The sequence below is a fragment of the Eupeodes corollae genome, chromosome 3 (genome assembly GCF_945859685.1).
Source record: "Eupeodes corollae chromosome 3, idEupCoro1.1, whole genome shotgun sequence".
In the NCBI taxonomy this organism is placed as follows: Eukaryota; Metazoa; Arthropoda; class Insecta; order Diptera; family Syrphidae; genus Eupeodes; species Eupeodes corollae.
The window spans coordinates 63,532,885-63,553,985 of record NC_079149.1 but is presented as its reverse complement, the minus strand read 5'-3'; the positions used below and the strand labels follow the sequence as shown (position 1 = coordinate 63,553,985).

The following is a 21,101-nucleotide window of genomic DNA, read 5'->3' as shown; positions in this document are numbered from 1 at the left end:
CACCTTATTTAAATTTAAATCTATCGATGAACAGTTTAAGTTATATAAAATGCTCATTCGACTTAAGGCTTCATTCTTGCCATAGTTAGTTCTATGGAAGTCAATATGTATAAAATCAAACGTGCGCAGATGATGAGTTCCGCCCCGGTAATTCAAATTTACACAAGATAGCAAATAAGGTGCATCAATTTCACCATTAATGAGTTGATGAAAAAATACTAAGTCATTATTAACACGCCTTTGATGGAGAGATTGCATTTGAAGAAGTAGAATACGATGTTCATAGGGAGGCAGATCATAGGGATCTTCCCAAGGAAGACCTTTTAGAGCAAAGCGAATGAAATTATGTTGAATTGATTCAATACGTTTTCTATGAATTTCGTAATAGGGAGTCCATACCTGCGAAGCATATTCAAGATGAGGACGAACATGGCAATTATACAAAGAAAGGGTAACATAGGGATCATTGAACTCCTTTGCCCAGCGTTTTATAAAACCAAGCATAGAACTTGCCTTATTAACAATGACATTAATGTGATGTGTAAACTCTAAGTTGGAACAGAAATGTACACCTAAATCTTTAAATGTCGAGACACGACAGAGTTTTTGCTGTGATATACAGTAGTCAAATACGTTACTGATTAGTTTTTTAGTGAAAGTTATAGTCTGGCATTTTAAAGGGTTGAGTAAAAGGCTATTTTTCCCACACCAAAATGTGAAACTATCAATGTCGGCTTGTAAAAGAATACGATCATGGTTTGACTTTATTATTTTGAAAATCTTCATGTCGTCAGCAAAAATAAGAAGTTCACTTGAGCGTAGACATGACGATACATCGTTAATAGACAGGATGAACAGAAAAGGGCCAAGATGGCTTCCCTGGGGAACACCAGATTGAGCAACAAAAGGTTCAGAATGACAATTTCTAAATTTTACCTCGTAGAATCTGTTTTCAAGGTATGACTTAATCCAAGCTAAGAAAAATGGTGGAAAACCAAGAGCCTTAAGTTTAAATAAAATAATTTTGTGGCTTAGTTGGTCAAAAGCTTTAGAAAAGTCAGTGTATACACAGTCAACTTCATAACCTTGTTCTAAAGCGTTTGAACATATGTTTGAGAATGTGAGGAGATTAGTAACGGTTGATCTTTTTTTCACAAAACCATGTTGCTGTTCGCAAATGATATTTTTACTAAAATATGCTACGCTTTCACAAACAACTTGTTCAAATACTTTAGGAATGCAAGAAAGCTTTGCAATGGGCCTGTAGTTGCTTATATCCGACTTGTTACCTTTCTTGAAAATTGGTGTAAGAAATGACTTCTTCCATATACTGGGAAATTTGCCTGTTTTTAGGGAAAGTTTGAATAAAAACGTAAGGGGTTCAACTAAAACATTACTACACTTTTTAAGTACTATCGGGGGAATACCATCAGGACCGGCTGAGCAGTCATCATTCAACGTAGATAACAGATCAAGGACCGTACTCTGTAGCACAGGTATGTGGCTACAGCTAGTTTGCGAAAAAGTGTGATTATTATGAAAATATACTTCATCAACTTCTTGAGGGCTATTAACAAATGACTCACGGAAATTCGTCGCGAAAGCGTTACAGATATCAAAAGTTTTATCTAACGAAAGGTTCTTGTAATTAAAGATAACTGGAAAGCCATCTGATTTTTTCTTTGAGTTTACAAAATTCCAAAATTTTTTAGGATTCTCTTTCAAAGAGGTGCCCATATCAGTAACATAACAAGCATATAAATAATTAGAAAGAGATTTAAATTGGTTAAAGAGTTCAACATAAAAAGAGAAGTTGACTGGAGACAGAGTTTTGAGATACGTTTTCCATGCCTTATTTCTTTTGTTACGCAGTAAACGCAATTCTTTAGTGTACCAAGGATGGCTAAAGTTTGTATTTCTTGATTTCTTTATCGGTACATTTTTTTCAAAACAACAATTTAGGATCCTATAAAAATTTGAAACTGCTTCGTCAATGTTAGATAATGCTAGTGTATCAGCAATTCCAATTTTCTCCAATTTTGTTTTATTTTAAAATTAATTAATGGTTCTATTATATCCGCAACAGCTCTGAATCGTCTAAATTTTAGCTATAGCCAAACTAGCATAAGAAGACAGATACCTTTATGTCCGATCTTTAGCAGAACTAACTATGGTATGAATAGCCCTTTAAATCAATTGATTTCAGTCTTCAATAAAGTTTATAATTTAATTTCATCTGTTAATGACAATGTTAAAAGTAAACAATTTAAAGAAAGATTTTTTAATTTGTTATAGTATTTATTTATTTCTATATTAATTAAAATTTTATATTAAAAATTATGTAAATAGCTATAAGTTTATATTAACGTTAGATAATTAACGGATTAAATAAATAAATAAATAAATACTAGTACTTGTTGTTTGGTAGACTGCACTGTTCTCTTATTCATTATTAATATACACCGGTGGAGGCTTCTCAGGGTAAGAGCACTCAATTTGATATTCTCTTATGCTGCAGTCAAAAAGTTCAAGTGCATTCGAACCAAATTGTTGTTGGATAAATGTCATCTCTGTTGATGTTTTGATTCCTAATCCGCGATCGAATTAGTAAACAAATGTGTTGTTGTTTGTTTGCATTTCATCCCCGAGTAATTTGTTTTTTGTTTCGAATAAAGACTGCCTTTTCTTGCGATATAGAAGTGACTGGAACACTTATTCCAGTTCCTTTTAGAATACTCGAGCCGTGCAGAATCTCTTGTACCGTGTTGGCAGAGTCAAGTTCTAAGAGTACCGTGCATCTTTGTTTTCTGCTGTTAGTGAATTCCCTCGTCTTGTTTACAAGGATATTATTAATTTCCTTTAGATTGAGAAGATCCTTGCAAGTTTGTTTTGTTTTTTAGTTGTGTTTCAGTACAGCACTTTTTATAATTCAATTTTCAGTAAAACTGATTAAATAAAATAAAAGAACTATTAAATTTTATTTTTAAAAAAGGAGCACCCTTTTTGTACACTCTACCGTTGAAAGGATCAAATGTTAATTCATTTTTTTTTTTTAAATATTTTTGAATTTTTCAACAAGAACTGTTATATAATTGATCATGGTTAATGCAATGCTTCGTAACCAAATTTGTCGGTACCGTATATATAGTTTGTATCGTTGTAACGTCACAGTCACCACATTGATAATGCCTCATTGCCCGAATATTGTGGACTCTTTGAAAACCTACCAGATCTCAAAAATGTCATTCTTAGCAGTATATAATTCTTGTAATAGTCATTTATCATTTTTTAAATATTTGAGATTGAAAATATTATAATTTTTTTCAGTTCTTGAAAAAAAAGTTGTTAGACGATTTTTGTAATTGATTTCAATTCTTACGACAAACTAATGAGAACATTTGTTGTTATAAATGACTTTTATACAAAATTAATACATTTTTTTTTAAATTGTAATTTTTCAGACTGGAGTCGCTAACACTAAGAAGAATAAATCAACATATCATCAGCAGAATGACAAGTGCATTTGTGAAATTTGCACCTGTGGGTAAGTTCGTATACTTTACATTGTACTGTTAGAAATCAAATATTTAAAGAATAAACCAGCCCAAATTTAGCCGTGACATGGGAATCAAATTCACAAATAATTAAATTAAAAAATAATAATAAAATAATAAAATTAAAATAGTATCTACAACTTATAATTTTGGAAGCAAAGTTAAAAATCTGGCCTTACAATTTTTCTATCACATCATATTTCTAACATTAGCGAATTTATAAATGCTAAGGACGACCAAAAATAGGGTTTTTAACGCTAAATAAAACACAGCTTATCACATATGATTTTGCAAAGCACGAAACTTTGTCTTCTAGATACAGATTAAATCATTTTAGCATCTTTTATAGTTTCTGGAAATTCTTCTTAGTTCGTAGTTCTTAGTCCTTATTTGAGAATTTGCTTTCAGTTTTCGAAAAATATGTTTTGGAGATATATTTTCGTGCTTGATATAATAACATTGTTTACTTTCAAACCGTTTTGCCTTTTTCTGATGAAAACCATTTTAGCACAAATAGCTTAACATATGAAGATTAATCGAAAATATTATGAAATACTATAAATATTTCATCCAAATATTGAAAAAAGGGATTATAGATTCAGAAAATCGTAGATACCCGTTGCATGATGGTTAGTGTATTGGACTCTTGACATTGTAGGCTTGTTGTTGAGCATTCAAGGTCAACTAACAGGGCTGTAAAGTCAGAAAAATTAGAAAGGTCTTTGTTGCCTGTGCTGGCGCAATTGAGACCATAGTGGGCGCGCTGCCCGAGACGTTGTATTGAAGTAATAATTTGCAACGCACTCTTACAATTACAGTTAGATGCGCTGGCCTCGTTTCACCAACGCCTTAGCGAGAGAACTTCGTTCGAGTGACATTGCCCCACCAAACAATAGAAACAATAAAACGAACGATGGAATGGACAATACTTACAAAAACGCGACGCTTACCGACAATACTCAAAAACTTGTACACCCGACTTACAGACCCACACAACTTGGAAGTTAGGACACTGAAGTAGGCAATAAAAAATGTCAATCTGTTGAGAACTACAGGTTATCAATTAACAAGTACTGGGACCGCAAGATCCAGTCAGTTAATTCCAGTGACAACGGTATGTTCCCTAAAATCAACAAGATATACAGGAAAAAGGACGATAATGACCTTCCGTGTCTGAAATCCGAAAGAAAAAGTGGAGGCGGTGGGAGCTGCTTTAGAGCAAGTGTACAAGTTGAATGTTAGCATTCTCCCCAACCACTACCTGGAAAACAGAGCCCTACTTAATCACTTTTACCTTCGAAATGATATGACACAATGGCGATCTGAGAATGACGATTCCTTGGAAAACGCCATAATCGCAAAGCAAACGGGAGCAAGTCCCTTGTTAGTGACGATGGTTGAGCTTCAGCTCATCTCAACTCAATAAAAAATAAAAAGTCACCAGATGTCGATGGTATATCCAACGTTGTACTAAGACATTTACCGATGGAGGCAATTGACATCTATGGTTTTAAGAATTAATGAATAAAACGAATAAAAAAAGGGTATTGACCTGTCAAGCCAAAGGTCTTGAGTTCAAACCCCCCTGTATCATCTAAAGTTTTTTTTTCACGAGTACTGCCTCTTGCGAGGAATTGACAAATCCTCCAAAAGTAATTCTTGTCATGAAAAGTGCTTTGTGAACTGTAGGTCGCTTCCATCCCTGAAAACAGTACTCGCACACATTAATGGTTGAGAGTTGTAAGTCACTAGGCCCTAGTTCTCAGCGGACTGTTTATTTTTAGATTTAGAAAACCAGGATTATATAGTCTCAAAAATCCTTATATACATAATGTGCCTGTTTTCCAACCTCAAAAGTTATATTTTAAAGTGTATAAGGCCATTACAAAACTTGAGCAATTTAATATATTTAATTTGGTTTATGTTATTTTTCAGTCGACACCACTGCAGTCAGACGAGTTCCACCTTTTCTGATATCAATAAAAACACTACAAGGGAAGAACTAAACATCACACATAGCGAACAACATGGTAAGAATAAAATTTTTCACTTATATAATTAATTAATTATATATTATGATATTGTTAACAAAAGGTTAACAAACACTTTTCTATTTAACTTTTCATATAAAACATTTTTTTTTGTTAATTCCAGACGCATCAGAAGAAAAATCTACCATACGTAGAAACACATGGACCAAATCAGACATTGAAAATGCTAAACTCGGAATAAGAAGCAATAAAAACGAAATAGAATCTCAATCCGAAACACAAAATGTTACGAAAGTTATTAACTCTATCGACCTACCAACCGTAGTAAGACCAGGAGACAGTTTGAAATCGGATATAGAAAATGGTTCACTTATACAGGAACCATATCATTTAACAGATAAAAGCGTTCAGATCATAAGATCAGATTTTTTGCAAAACGAAGAAGAAAGAGTATTTCAACGAGGAAATGAAGAAAACGAGGGGAAATCATATTACAGCAATGAAAATACATACCAAGTAACAGAACCTAATGACAGCCCTTCACCATTTCTCCCTAACGAAAGAACAATTCGAGTTATTCGTGAAGATAATTTGAACACAGAAGAGCAAACTAAATTTACAGAAAAACAAGAGTATCAATTTATTGACAGGCCGCAACTAATAAGACCTTTGGACAATCTGAAGTCAGAAGGTGAATTCTATACTCCAGATAAAATTAAGTTCCAGCCAGCAGAGAGACCAATACAGAAGCGTCCAGAAGATAATCTGCGTCCAGAAGGTGAGTTTTATACTCCCACAAAGAACAATAATAGACCAGGTCAAAGAACCGAGTCAATAAGGCCGGAAAACAATTTATATCCAGAGGGAGAATTTACATTACCATCGAAGGATGCATTTCACCCAGCAGAAAAAATTGTAAGAATTATTCGGGAAGACAATCTAAAGACAGAAGGTGAAATGACATTTGAAGAAAAGCGAGAATATCAGTTCGTCACACGACCAGACCAAGTGAGACCTCTTGACAATCTAAAATCTGAAGGCGAATTGTATTCTCCAAAAAAAGAGCACTTCCGGCCTGCTGAGAGACCAACACAAAAGAAACCTGAGGATAATTTGCGTCCAGAGGGCGATTTCTACACACCTGATAAGGCAAAATTCCAACCAGCTGAAAGGCCAAAACAGAAGAAGCCTGAAGATAACTTGCATCCCGAAGGAGAGTTTTATGCTCCAGATAAACCTTCGTTTAAGCCTGCTGAGAGACCAGTTCAAAAGCGACCCGAGGATAACCTTAGACCTGAAGGCGACTTTTACTCTCCTGAAAAGGAGAAGTTCCGTCCAGCGGAAAGGCCAACACAAAAGAAACCTGAGGACAACTTACGTTCAGAGGGTGATTTCTACACACCTGATAAGGCCCCATTCCAACCAGCTGAAAGGCCAAAGCAAAAGAAGCCTGAAGATAACTTGTATCCCGAAGGAGAATTTACAGTTCCTTCAAAAGAAAAATTCCGACCTGCTGAAAAGACTGTTAGAATTATTCGCGAAGATAATTTGAAAACCGAAGGTGAAATGACATTTGAAGAAAAGCGAGAATATCAGTTCGTTACACGACCAGACCAAGTGCGACCCCTTGACAATCTGAAATCTGAAGGCGAGTTTTATTCTCCAGAAAAAGAGCACTTCCGGCCAGCTGAGAGACCAACACAAAAGAAACCTGAGGATAACTTACGACCTGAGGGGGATTTCTACACACCTGATAAGGCCAAATTCCAACCAGCTGAAAGGCCAAAACAGAAGAAGCCTGAAGATAATTTGCATCCCGAAGGAGAATTTTATGCTCCAGATAAACCCTCGTTCAAGCCTGCTGAGCGACCAGTTCAAAAGCGACCCGAGGATAACCTAAGACCTGAAGGCGACTTTTACTCTCCTGAAAAGGAGAAGTTCCGTCCAGCGGAAAGGCTAACACAGAAGAAACCTGAGGATAATTTGCGTCCAGAGGGCGAATTCTACACTCCTGATAAGGCCAAATTCCAACCAGCTGAAAGGCCAAAACAGAAGAAGCCTGAAGACAACTTGTATCCCGAAGGAGATTTTACAGTTCATACAAAAGAACCATTCCGACCTGCTGAAAAGACTGTTAGAATTATTCGCGAAGATAATTTGAAAACCGAAGGTGAAATGACATTTGAAGAAAAACATATATACCAGTTTGTTACACGACCAGACCAAGTGAGACCCCTTGACAATCTGAAACCTGAAGGCGAGTTTTATTCTCCAGAAAAAGAGCACTTCCGGCCTGCTGAGCGACCAACGCAAAAGAAACCTGAAGATAACTTACGTCCAGAGGGTGATTTCTACACTCCTGATAAGGCCAAATTCCAACCAGCTGAAAGGCCAAAGCAAAAGAAGCCTGAAGATAACTTGCATCCCGAAGGAGAATTCTATGCTCCAGATAAACCCTCGTTCAAGCCTGCTGAGAGACCAGTTCAAAAGCGACCCGAGGATAACCTAAGACCTGAAGGTGACTTTTACTCTCCTGAAAAGGAGAAGTTCCGTCCAGCGGAAAGGCCAACACAGAAGAAACCTGAGGATAATTTGCGTCCAGAGGGCGAATTCTACACTCCTGATAAGGCCAAATTCCAACCAGCTGAAAGGCCAAAACAGAAGAAGCCTGAAGATAATTTGCATCCCGAAGGAGAATTTTATGCTCCAGATAAACCCTCGTTCAAGCCTGCTGAGAGACCAGTTCAAAAGCGACCCGAGGATAACCTTAGACCTGAAGGCGAATTTTACTCTCCTGAAAAGGAGAAGTTCCGTCCAGCGGAAAGGCCAACACAGAAGAAACCTGAGGATAATTTGCGTCCAGAGGGCGAATTCTACACTCCTGATAAGGCTAAGTTTCAACCAGCAGAGAGGCCAAAGCAAAAGAGGCCCGAAGACAACTTGTATCCCGAAGGAGATTTTACAGTTCATACAAAAGAACCATTCCGACCTGCTGAAAAGACTGTTAGAATTATTCGCGAAGATAATTTGAAAACCGAAGGTGAAATGACATTTGAAGAAAAACATATATACCAGTTTGTTACACGACCAGACCAAGTGAGACCCCTTGACAATCTGAAACCTGAAGGCGAGTTTTATTCTCCAGAAAAAGAGCACTTCCGGCCTGCTGAGCGACCAACGCAAAAGAAACCTGAAGATAACTTACGTCCAGAGGGTGATTTCTACACTCCTGATAAGGCCAAATTCCAACCAGCTGAAAGGCCAAAGCAAAAGAAGCCTGAAGATAACTTGCATCCCGAAGGAGAATTCTATGCTCCAGATAAACCCTCGTTCAAGCCTGCTGAGAGACCAGTTCAAAAGCGACCCGAGGATAACCTAAGACCTGAAGGTGACTTTTACTCTCCTGAAAAGGAGAAGTTCCGTCCAGCGGAAAGGCCAACACAGAAGAAACCTGAGGATAATTTGCGTCCAGAGGGCGAATTCTACACTCCTGATAAGGCCAAATTCCAACCAGCTGAAAGGCCAAAACAGAAGAAGCCTGAAGATAATTTGCATCCCGAAGGAGAATTTTATACACCAGATAAACCCTCGTTCAAGCCTGCTGAGAGACCAGTTCAAAAGCGACCCGAGGATAACCTAAGACCTGAAGGTGACTTTTACTCTCCTGAAAAGGAGAAGTTCCGTCCAGCGGAAAGGCCAACACAGAAGAAACCTGAGGATAATTTGCGTCCAGAGGGCGAATTCTACACTCCTGATAAGGCTAAGTTTCAACCAGCAGAGAGGCCAAAGCAAAAGAGGCCCGAAGACAACTTGTATCCCGAAGGAGATTTTACAGTTCATACAAAAGAACCATTCCGACCTGCTGAAAAGACTGTTAGAATTATTCGCGAAGATAATTTGAAAACCGAAGGTGAAATGACATTTGAAGAAAAACATATATACCAGTTTGTTACACGACCAGACCAAGTGCGACCCCTTGACAATCTGAAACCTGAAGGCGAGTTTTATTCTCCAGAAAAAGAGCACTTCCGGCCTGCTGAGCGACCAACACAAAAGAAACCTGAAGATAACTTACGTCCAGAGGGTGATTTCTACACTCCTGATAAGGCCAAATTCCAACCAGCTGAAAGGCCAAAGCAAAAGAAGCCTGAAGATAACTTGCATCCCGAAGGAGAATTTTATGCTCCAGATAAACCCTCGTTCAAGCCTGCTGAGAGACCAGTTCAAAAGCGACCCGAGGATAACCTTAGACCTGAAGGCGACTTTTACTCTCCTGAAAAGGAGAAGTTCCGTCCAGCGGAAAGGCCAACACAGAAGAAACCTGAGGATAATTTGCGTCCAGAAGGAGAATTCTACACTCCTGATAAGGCCAAATTCCAACCAGCTGAAAGGCCAAAACAGAAGAAGCCTGAAGATAATTTGCATCCCGAAGGAGAATTTTATGCTCCAGATAAACCCTCGTTCAAGCCTGCTGAGAGACCAGTTCAAAAGCGACCCGAGGATAACCTTAGACCTGAAGGCGAATTTTACTCTCCTGAAAAGGAGAAGTTCCGTCCAGCGGAAAGGCTAACACAGAAGAAACCTGAGGATAATTTGCGTCCAGAGGGCGAATTTTACACTCCTGATAAGGCTAAGTTTCAACCAGCAGAGAGGCCAAAGCAAAAGAGGCCCGAAGACAACTTGTATCCCGAAGGAGAATTTTATGCTCCAGATAAACCCTCGTTCAAGCCTGCTGAGAGACCAGTTCAAAAGCGACCCGAGGATAACCTAAGACCTGAAGGTGACTTTTACTCTCCTGAAAAGGAGAAGTTCCGTCCAGCGGAAAGGCCAACACAGAAGAAACCTGAGGATAATTTGCGTCCAGAGGGCGAATTCTACACTCCTGATAAGGCTAAGTTTCAACCAGCAGAGAGGCCAAAGCAAAAGAGGCCCGAAGACAACTTGTATCCCGAAGGAGATTTTACAGTTCATACAAAAGAACTATTCCGACCTGCTGAAAAGATTGTTAGAATTATTCGCGAAGATAATTTGAAAACCGAAGGTGAAATGACATTTGAAGAAAAACATATATACCAGTTTGTTACACGACCAGAGCAAGTGAGACCCCTTGACAATCTGAAACCTGAAGGCGAGTTTTATTCTCCAGAAAAAGAGCATTTCCGGCCTGCTGAGCGACCAACGCAAAAGAAACCTGAAGATAACTTACGTCCAGAGGGTGATTTCTACACTCCTGATAAGGCCAAATTCCAACCAGCTGAAAGGCCAAAGCAAAAGAAGCCTGAAGATAACTTGCATCCCGAAGGAGAATTTTATGCTCCAGATAAACCTTCGTTCAAGCCTGCTGAGAGACCAGTTCAAAAGCGACCCGAGGATAACCTAAGACCTGAAGGCGACTTTTACTCTCCTGAAAAGGAGAAGTTCCGTCCAGCGGAAAGGCCAACACAGAAGAAACCTGAGGATAATTTACGTCCAGAGGGAGAATTCTACACTCCTGATAAGGCCAAATTCCAACCAGCTGAAAGGCCAAAACAGAAGAAGCCTGAAGATAATTTGCATCCCGAAGGAGAATTTTATGCTCCAGATAAACCCTCGTTCAAGCCTGCTGAGAGACCAGTTCAAAAGCGACCCGAGGATAACCTTAGACCTGAAGGCGAATTTTACTCTCCTGAAAAGGAGAAGTTCCGTCCAGCAGAAAGGCTAACACAGAAGAAACCTGAGGATAATTTGCGTCCAGAGGGCGAATTTTACACTCCTGATAAGGCTAAGTTTCAACCAGCAGAGAGGCCAAAGCAAAAGAGGCCCGAAGACAACTTGTATCCCGAAGGAGAATTTTATGCTCCAGATAAACCCTCGTTCAAGCCTGCTGAGAGACCAGTTCAAAAGCGACCCGAGGATAACCTAAGACCTGAAGGTGACTTTTACTCTCCTGAAAAGGAGAAGTTCCGTCCAGCGGAAAGGCCAACACAGAAGAAACCTGAGGATAATTTGCGTCCAGAGGGCGAATTCTACACTCCTGTTAAGGCTAAGTTTCACTCAGCAGAGAGGCCAAAGCAAAAGAGGCCCGAAGACAACTTGTATCCCGAAGGAGATTTTACAGTTCATACAAAAGAACCATTCCGACCTGCTGAAAAGACTGTTAGAATTATTCGCGAAGATAATTTGAAAACCGAAGGTGAAATGACATTTGAAGAAAAACATATATACCAGTTTGTTACACGACCAGAGCAAGTGAGACCCCTTGACAATCTGAAACCTGAAGGCGAGTTTTATTCTCCAGAAAAAGAGCACTTCCGGCCTGCTGAGCGACCAACGCAAAAGAAACCTGAAGATAACTTACGTCCAGAGGGTGATTTCTACACTCCTGATAAGGCCAAATTCCAACCAGCTGAAAGGCCAAAGCAAAAGAAGCCTGAAGATAACTTGCATCCCGAAGGAGAATTTTATGCTCCAGATAAACCCTCGTTCAAGCCTGCTGAGAGACCAGTTCAAAAGCGACCCGAGGATAACCTAAGACCTGAAGGCGACTTTTACTCTCCTGAAAAGGAGAAGTTCCGTCCAGCGGAAAGGCCAACACAGAAGAAACCTGAGGATAATTTGCGTCCAGAGGGAGAATTCTACACTCCTGATAAGACCAAATTCCAACCAGCTGAAAGGCCAAAACAGAAGAAGCCTGAAGATAATTTGCATCCCGAAGGAGAATTTTATACACCAGATAAACCCTCGTTCAAGCCTGCTGAGAGACCAGTTCAAAAGCGACCCGAGGATAACCTTAGACCTGAAGGCGAATTTTACTCTCCTGAAAAGGAGAAGTTCCGTCCAGCGGAAAGGCCAACACAGAAGAAACCTGAGGATAATTTGCGTCCAGAGGGCGAATTTTACACTCCTGATAAGCCTAAGTTTCAACCAGCAGAGAGGCCAAAGCAAAAGAGGCCCGAAGATAACTTGTATCCCGAAGGAGATTTTACAGTTCAATTAAAAGAACCATTCCGACCTGCTGAAAAGACTGTTAGAATTATTCGCGAAGATAATTTGAAAACCGAAGGTGAAATGACATTTGAAGAAAAACATATATACCAGTTTGTTACGCGACCAGACCAAGTGAGACCCCTTGACAATCTGAAACCTGAAGGCGAGTTTTATTCTCCAGAAAAAGAGCACTTCCGGCCTGCTGAGCGACCAACGCAAAAGAAACCTGAAGATAACTTACGTCCAGAGGGTGATTTCTACACTCCTGATAAGGCCAAATTCCAACCAGCTGAAAGGCCAAAGCAAAAGAAGCCTGAAGATAACTTGCATCCCGAAGGAGAATTCTATGCTCCAGATAAACCCTCGTTCAAGCCTGCTGAGAGACCAGTTCAAAAGCGACCCGAGGATAACCTAAGACCTGAAGGCGACTTTTACTCTCCTGAAAAGGAGAAGTTCCGTCCAGCGGAAAGGCCAACACAGAAGAAACCTGAGGATAATTTGCGTCCAGAGGGCGAATTCTACACTCCTGATAAGGCCAAATTCCAACCAGCTGAAAGGCCAAAACAGAAGAAGCCTGAAGATAATTTGCATCCCGAAGGAGAATTTTATGCTCCAGATAAACCCTCGTTCAAGCCTGCTGAGAGACCAGTTCAAAAGCGACCCGAGGATAACCTTAGACCTGAAGGCGACTTTTACTCTCCTGAAAAGGAGAAGTTCCGTCCAGCGGAAAGGCCAACACAGAAGAAACCTGAGGATAATTTGCGTCCAGAGGGCGAATTCTACACTCCTGATAAGGCTAAGTTTCAACCAGCAGAGAGGCCAAAGCAAAAGAGGCCCGAAGACAACTTGTATCCCGAAGGAGATTTTACAGTTCATTCAAAAGAACCATTCCGACCTGCTGAAAAGACTGTTAGAATTATTCGCGAAGATAATTTGAAAACCGAAGGTGAAATGACATTTGAAGAAAAACATATTTACCAGTTTGTTACACGACCAGACCAAGTGAGACCGCTTGACAATCTGAAACCTGAAGGCGAGTTTTATTCTCCAGAAAAAGAGCACTTCCGGCCTGCTGAGCGACCAACGCAAAAGAAACCTGAAGATAACTTACGTCCAGAGGGTGATTTCTACACTCCTGATAAGGCCAAATTCCAACCAGCTGAAAGGCCAAAGCAAAAGAAGCCTGAAGATAACTTGCATCCCGAAGGAGAATTCTATGCTCCAGATAAACCCTCGTTCAAGCCTGCTGAGAGACCAGTTCAAAAGCGACCCGAGGATAACCTAAGACCTGAAGGCGACTTTTACTCTCCTGAAAAGGAGAAGTTCCGTCCAGCGGAAAGGCCAACACAGAAGAAACCTGAGGATAATTTGCGTCCAGAGGGAGAATTCTACACTCCTGATAAGGCCAAATTCCAACCAGCTGAAAGGCCAAAACAGAAGAAGCCTGAAGATAATTTGCATCCCGAAGGAGAATTTTATACACCAGATAAACCCTCGTTCAAGCCTGCTGAGAGACCAGTTCAAAAGCGACCCGAGGATAACCTTAGACCTGAAGGCGAATTTTACTCTCCTGAAAAGGAGAAGTTCCGTCCAGCGGAAAGGCCAACACAGAAGAAACCTGAGGATAATTTGCGTCCAGAGGGCGAATTTTACACTCCTGATAAGCCTAAGTTTCAACCAGCAGAGAGGCCAAAGCAAAAGAGGCCCGAAGATAACTTGTATCCCGAAGGAGATTTTACAGTTCAATTAAAAGAACCATTCCGACCTGCTGAAAAGACTGTTAGAATTATTCGCGAAGATAATTTGAAAACCGAAGGTGAAATGACATTTGAAGAAAAACATATATACCAGTTTGTTACACGACCAGACCAAGTGAGACCCCTTGACAATCTGAAACCTGAAGGCGAGTTTTATTCTCCAGAAAAAGAGCACTTCCGGCCTGCTGAGCGACCAACGCAAAAGAAACCTGAAGATAACTTACGTCCAGAGGGTGATTTCTACACTCCTGATAAGGCCAAATTCCAACCAGCTGAAAGGCCAAAGCAAAAGAAGCCTGAAGATAACTTGCATCCCGAAGGAGAATTCTATGCTCCAGATAAACCCTCGTTCAAGCCTGCTGAGAGACCAGTTCAAAAGCGACCCGAGGATAACCTAAGACCTGAAGGCGACTTTTACTCTCCTGAAAAGGAGAAGTTCCGTCCAGCGGAAAGGCCAACACAGAAGAAACCTGAGGATAATTTGCGTCCAGAGGGCGAATTCTACACTCCTGATAAGGCCAAATTCCAACCAGCTGAAAGGCCAAAACAGAAGAAGCCTGAAGATAATTTGCATCCCGAAGGAGAATTTTATGCTCCAGATAAACCCTCGTTTAAGCCTGCTGAGAGACCAGTTCAAAAGCGACCCGAGGATAACCTTAGACCTGAAGGCGACTTTTACTCTCCTGAAAAGGAGAAGTTCCGTCCAGCGGAAAGGCCAACACAGAAGAAACCTGAGGATAATTTGCGTCCAGAGGGCGAATTCTACACTCCTGATAAGGCTAAGTTTCAACCAGCAGAGAGGCCAAAGCAAAAGAGGCCCGAAGACAACTTGTATCCCGAAGGAGATTTTACAGTTCATTCAAAAGAACCATTCCGACCTGCTGAAAAGACTGTTAGAATTATTCGCGAAGATAATTTGAAAACCGAAGGTGAAATGACATTTGAAGAAAAACATATTTACCAGTTTGTTACACGACCAGACCAAGTGAGACCGCTTGACAATCTGAAACCTGAAGGCGAGTTTTATTCTCCAGAAAAAGAGCACTTCCGGCCTGCTGAGCGACCAACGCAAAAGAAACCTGAAGATAACTTACGTCCAGAGGGTGATTTCTACACTCCTGATAAGGCCAAATTCCAACCAGCTGAAAGGCCAAAACAGAAGAAGCCTGAAGATAATTTGCATCCCGAAGGAGAATTTTATACACCAGATAAACCCTCGTTCAAGCCTGCTGAGAGACCAGTTCAAAAGCGACCCGAGGATAACCTTAGACCTGAAGGCGAATTTTACTCTCCTGAAAAGGAGAAGTTCCGTCCAGCGGAAAGGCCAACACAGAAGAAACCTGAGGATAATTTGCGTCCAGAGGGCGAATTTTACACTCCTGATAAGCCTAAGTTTCAACCAGCAGAGAGGCCAAAGCAAAAGAGGCCCGAAGATAACTTGTATCCCGAAGGAGATTTTACAGTTCAATTAAAAGAACCATTCCGACCTGCTGAAAAGACTGTTAGAATTATTCGCGAAGATAATTTGAAAACCGAAGGTGAAATGACATTTGAAGAAAAACATATATACCAGTTTGTTACACGACCAGACCAAGTGAGACCCCTTGACAATCTGAAACCTGAAGGCGAGTTTTATTCTCCAGAAAAAGAGCACTTCCGGCCTGCTGAGCGACCAACGCAAAAGAAACCTGAAGATAACTTACGTCCAGAGGGTGATTTCTACACTCCTGATAAGGCCAAATTCCAACCAGCTGAAAGGCCAAAGCAAAAGAAGCCTGAAGATAACTTGCATCCCGAAGGAGAATTCTATGCTCCAGATAAACCCTCGTTCAAGCCTGCTGAGAGACCAGTTCAAAAGCGACCCGAGGATAACCTAAGACCTGAAGGCGACTTTTACTCTCCTGAAAAGGAGAAGTTCCGTCCAGCGGAAAGGCCAACACAGAAGAAACCTGAGGATAATTTGCGTCCAGAGGGCGAATTCTACACTCCTGATAAGGCCAAATTCCAACCATCTGAAAGGCCAAAACAGAAGAAGCCTGAAGATAATTTGCATCCCGAAGGAGAATTTTATGCTCCAGATAAACCCTCGTTCAAGCCTGCTGAGAGACCAGTTCAAAAGCGACCCGAGGATAACCTTAGACCTGAAGGCGACTTTTACTCTCCTGAAAAGGAGAAGTTCCGTCCAGCGGAAAGGCCAACACAGAAGAAACCTGAAGATAATTTGCGTCCAGAAGGAGAATTCTACACTCCTGATAAGGCCAAATTCCAACCAGCTGAAAGGCCAAAGCAAAAGAAGCCTGAAGATAACTTGCATTCCGAAGGAGAATTCTATGCTCCAGATAAGCCCTCCTTCAAGCCTGCTGAGAGACCAGTTCAAAAGCGACCCGAGGATAACCTTAGACCTGAAGGCGACTTTTACTCTACTGAAAAGGAGAAGTTCCGTCCAGCGGAAAGGCCAACACAGAAGAAACCTGAGGATAATTTGCGTCCAGAGGGCGATTTCTACACACCTGACAAAGCTAAGTTTCAACCAGCAGAAAGGCCAAAGCAAAAGAAGCCCAAAGACAACTTGCATCCTGAAGGAGAATTTACAGTTCCATCAAAAGAAACATTCCGACCTGCTGAAAAGACTGTTAGAATTATTCACGAAGATAATCTGAGAACAGAGGGTAAAATGACGTTTGAGGAAAAGCATGAATATCAGTTCGTCACACGACCAGACCAAGTGAGACCCCTTGACAATCTGAAATCTGAAGGCGAGTTTTATTCTCCAGAGAAAGAGCACTTCCGGCCAGCTGAGAGACCAACGCAAAAGAAACCTGAGGATAATTTGCGTCCTGAGGGTGATTTCTACACTCCTGATAAGGCCAAATTCCAACCATCTGAAAGGCCAAAACAGAAGAAGCCTGAAGATAATTTGCATCCCGAAGGAGAATTTTATGCTCCAGATAAACCCTCGTTCAAGCCTGCTGAGAGACCAGTTCAAAAGCGACCCGAGGATAACCTAAGACCTGAAGGCGAATTTTACTCTCCTGAAAAGGAAAAGTTCCGTCCAGCGGAAAGGCCCACACAGAAGAAACCTGAAGATAATTTGCGTCCAGAGGGCGATTTCTTCACTCCCGATAAGGACAAATTCCAACCAGCAGAAAGGCCAAAGCAAAAGAAGCCCCAAGACAACCTGCATCCTGAAGGAGAATTTACAGTTCCATCAAAAGAAACAGAAAAGGAGAAGTACAGACCTGCTGAGAGACCTACTCAAAAAATACCTCAGGATAATTTGCGTCCTGAGGGTGAGTTCTACACTCCCGATAAGGCTAAATTCCAGCCAGCGGAGAGGCCAAAGCAAAAGAAACCAGAAGATAACTTACATCCCGAAGGAGAACTTACAGTGCCGTCTAAGGAATCTTTCCGACCAGCTGAAAAATCATTCCAAGTTATACATCAGGATAATCTTAAAACAGAAGGTGAAATGACATTTGAAGCAAAACGCGAATATCATTCTGTCCGAAGACCGACTCCAATTCGGCCGACAGATAACTTGAAACCTGAAGGTGAATTTTATTCTTCTCAAGATTCAAAGAAACAGCATGTTGTTAAAGACGAAGTTGATTCAATAGATTTGAAAAAGCAAGTTTTGAACAAAAATAAAAACACTATTTCCGTAACGCCTTTCAAACCAAAGGACAATCTTAAAATTGAAGGAGAAATGAATATTTATAAAAGAGATCAAGTTCAACGCAATTCAAAATTCGAAAAGGTTGAAAAAACGACTCATGAAGTCAGTTCACAGCTTGATGGATCAAAAACAGTTATATGCAAAGAAGAATACAAGTATGTAAGAAGGCCAGAACAAATTAAACCTGTAGATAATCTACGTTTAGAAGGGGAGATGTATACTAAGGAAAAACAGAACTTCCAACCTGCTGAAAAACAATTCCCTCAAAAACCGACTGATAATTTGAAGTTGGAAGGTAATCTTACAATGTCAAAAAGTTCTTCAAAAACCAATAATACCAGCAAAGAATTAAACAGCTCGACATTTTCCAGAACAATTGCTACTAAGCCCAAAGACAATCTTAGATCTGAGGGTCACCTTGAATTTCCTAGTAAGGTTACAACAAGCTCAAAAACAAAATCCGATTCTTCTTCTTCTTTATATAACCGGACAATTGTTACAAAATCAAAGCATTCGCATAATAAATCTTCGATATCCCTAGGCACAGATGAATCTATTTTGAAAACAACAAACCAAATCAGCTTCGTCAATGCTAAAACAGCAGTTAATGCCAACGATATGAACACTGATAAACCTACTGATGGGCTCGTAGTCGTTTCCACGAAAAAGGTTACTACTGTTGTTAGCAATAAAAATCGCAAGGAACCTGAAACGCAATACATTAAAAGGCATGATAAGGTCAATATAATCGAAAAAACTTCAAAAGCTAAACAAGAAACTAATATTCTTAACTCTTCCAATACAAAAGAAGCTTCTGAAACTCTTACTATAAATAAAATTAGCCAGCCAATACAGTCGTCTTCAAGCATTTCTAACTTACAAAAAACTGAAAACGGAAAATTAGCAGTGTCCTCCTCTTCGACCTGTATATCATCAAATCAATCTATGAATTCCTTTTCAAAGTCTTCGTCGAGTTCTTCCACGCTTAATCAAACTTCAAGGTCTTATGGGACAACGCAAAACATTCAGAGTGGAAGCCAATCAGTAGACGCCAAACACTTTCACCATAGGAAAACCGCATTTACGTCAGAAGAAAATGTCGCAAATTCTATATTGCACCGAAAAGGCACTTCTAACGAAAGCAATCAATTTGGTGGTCTTAGTTCCAGTGGAAAAATTCAAAGGCGGAGTATTAACAATTTACATGAGCAGTCTTCAGTATTCAGTAGTGTAGGCGGTGAAAGGCAAAGTTATAGCACAATTCACAGGCAAAATAAAGAGCATGATTCCAAGTCAATTTCATCTCACAGCCATCAAAAGCTTACAGAGTATAATGGTATCGCATTTCCCTCATACACTCAAGACCGAGTCGTCACTCGAAAAACTGGTAATCAATCAACATTTTCTTTGGGAAGTGAAAAATCAGTCTCCACTAGCCAGTATAAGTCAGAGTTTTCGACAATGCCAAAAGTAACTTGTGCTGTACATGATATAAAAAAAGGTGCTTTCCATCATACTAGAGACACAAAAGATCACAAGTTCTTCAAAACTACAATGAACTGATATTATATTGGAGCTACTATATACTGATACTCACATATCGCACCTAATCGTTATAGGTATTATTCTTATTATTGTACTAACCATTTTCACATTGAAATAAAACGCATTTTTCAAAAAAATATTGTTGCTTTTGTTTTTATTGCAGTCGAATCATCTATTCGTAAATGGTTTTCGTAAACCAGCCAAATATATTTTTAAGGTTCTATCATGTAACCTTCGTATAGAAAACCTCATATACCGATTTGTTTAACGTTTGCCGAGGGTTGGAGGCTTTATGTACAAAGGTTAGATACTTATGACACTATAGCTACTAGGTGCCACAGACATTTTTCCATTTTAATACGCGGTTAGACGAAACCAAACTTTCAATACACTCAAAGATTTCAAAATATCCGCTTTTTCAAAAAAAATCACTGTGAGTATTGGACCTAATAAATAGTAAAATAATATGCACTGAAGGAATGATGGATTCGGAAGGGGAATAAGTCAATGTAATACAATTGTTTTAAATTAAACAAAACGAAATATTTATGTTCAAATGGTAGACATGTGCATTCAAGAGGATACAAGCTTCCACAGGTTTTTCTAAAAACCCACCTCTGTCTACCAAATCCTACTCTCACCTTCCCGCGGTGAACATCGAGTGCCTAGTACCTCAAATGGAGATTGGGTTTTATCACCCCAGTGGAAAGTTGTTGGGGGCAGCAAACGAGAGAGGGGGGAGAGGTGTTTCCACTAAGGCATCTCTCCTTATCCAGATGGCAGCGGACGAATTCTCGAGATGGAATCAACGGTGGTCTCCACAGTTCCAGTAAGGTTAAGCTACTTAGTGAACACCTTATAGGGCTTTTCGACATATTCGGAGCCCAGGCCTGTAAGGAGCGGTTTATCCGGCTCCCCGTCCTTGGAGTTATAGTAAGGATCTGGCCCTCCAGGTTGGGGGTTGTGCCGTCGGGACGACTTCCTGGCCACGTAAACAATACCTTTAGTTGCGAAGCACCAAGAAGCCTCGGATACGGACGGATATACTGTTGACAACCTACGCAAACGAAGTAAGGACAACGAACTTCGTATCTGTACGTGGAATTTTAGGTCCCTTAACAGACCACGTGCAGCCGAACAATTAGCGGAAGCCCTAAACTGCTGCAAGGCAGATATTACCACCATCCAAAGAAGTGCGGTGGTATGAAGCGGGAAAACGCAAACTAAAAGACTGCGATGTAAACTACCCTGACTGCTACCGAGAAGAAAGACAGCGTAAGCGTGTGCATCACGACAATCCGCATCAAATCTAAATTCGCCAGCATAAGCCTCATATGCGCTCATGCCCCAACAGAGGAGAATTATGAAGACACCAAAGACATATTCTTCGAGCTCTTGGACAAGCCATATGCGCATTGCCCTGGCTATGACATTAAAATTGTCTTAGGAGATTTTAATGCCGAACTAGGAAGAGAATACATCTTTGTTGGCATAATCGGGAGATCAAGCCTGCAAGACACCACCTCCGAAAACGAATTCAGGCTGATCGATTACGCTGCAGGCGAAACGTTCTGCTAGGGCTAACGGCATCGCTGCCAAACTATTCAAAGCA

At 40.4% G+C, this 21,101-nt stretch overlaps 1 protein-coding gene across 2 annotated transcripts in view; it reads left to right on the top strand.

Moving 5' to 3' along the window:
* The window catches only part of LOC129951927 (titin), a 38,979-nt gene extending 19,353 nt beyond the window's left edge, over positions 1-19,626 (top strand). Inside the window, exons 3-6 of one of the 2 annotated variants that reach the window (XM_056064292.1) lie at positions 3,462-3,544; positions 5,490-5,584; positions 5,709-9,629; positions 9,891-19,626. In XM_056064292.1, coding sequence (XP_055920267.1) covers positions 3,462-3,544; positions 5,490-5,584; positions 5,709-9,629; positions 9,891-19,507 — 13,716 coding nt within the window. In that variant the 3' untranslated portion in view covers positions 19,508-19,626. Of the gene's footprint in view, positions 1-3,461; positions 3,545-5,489; positions 5,585-5,708 lie in introns of both variants that reach the window. The other variant, XM_056064291.1, reaches the window with a different exon arrangement.
* The last annotated feature ends 1,475 nt before the right edge of the window (positions 19,627-21,101 follow it).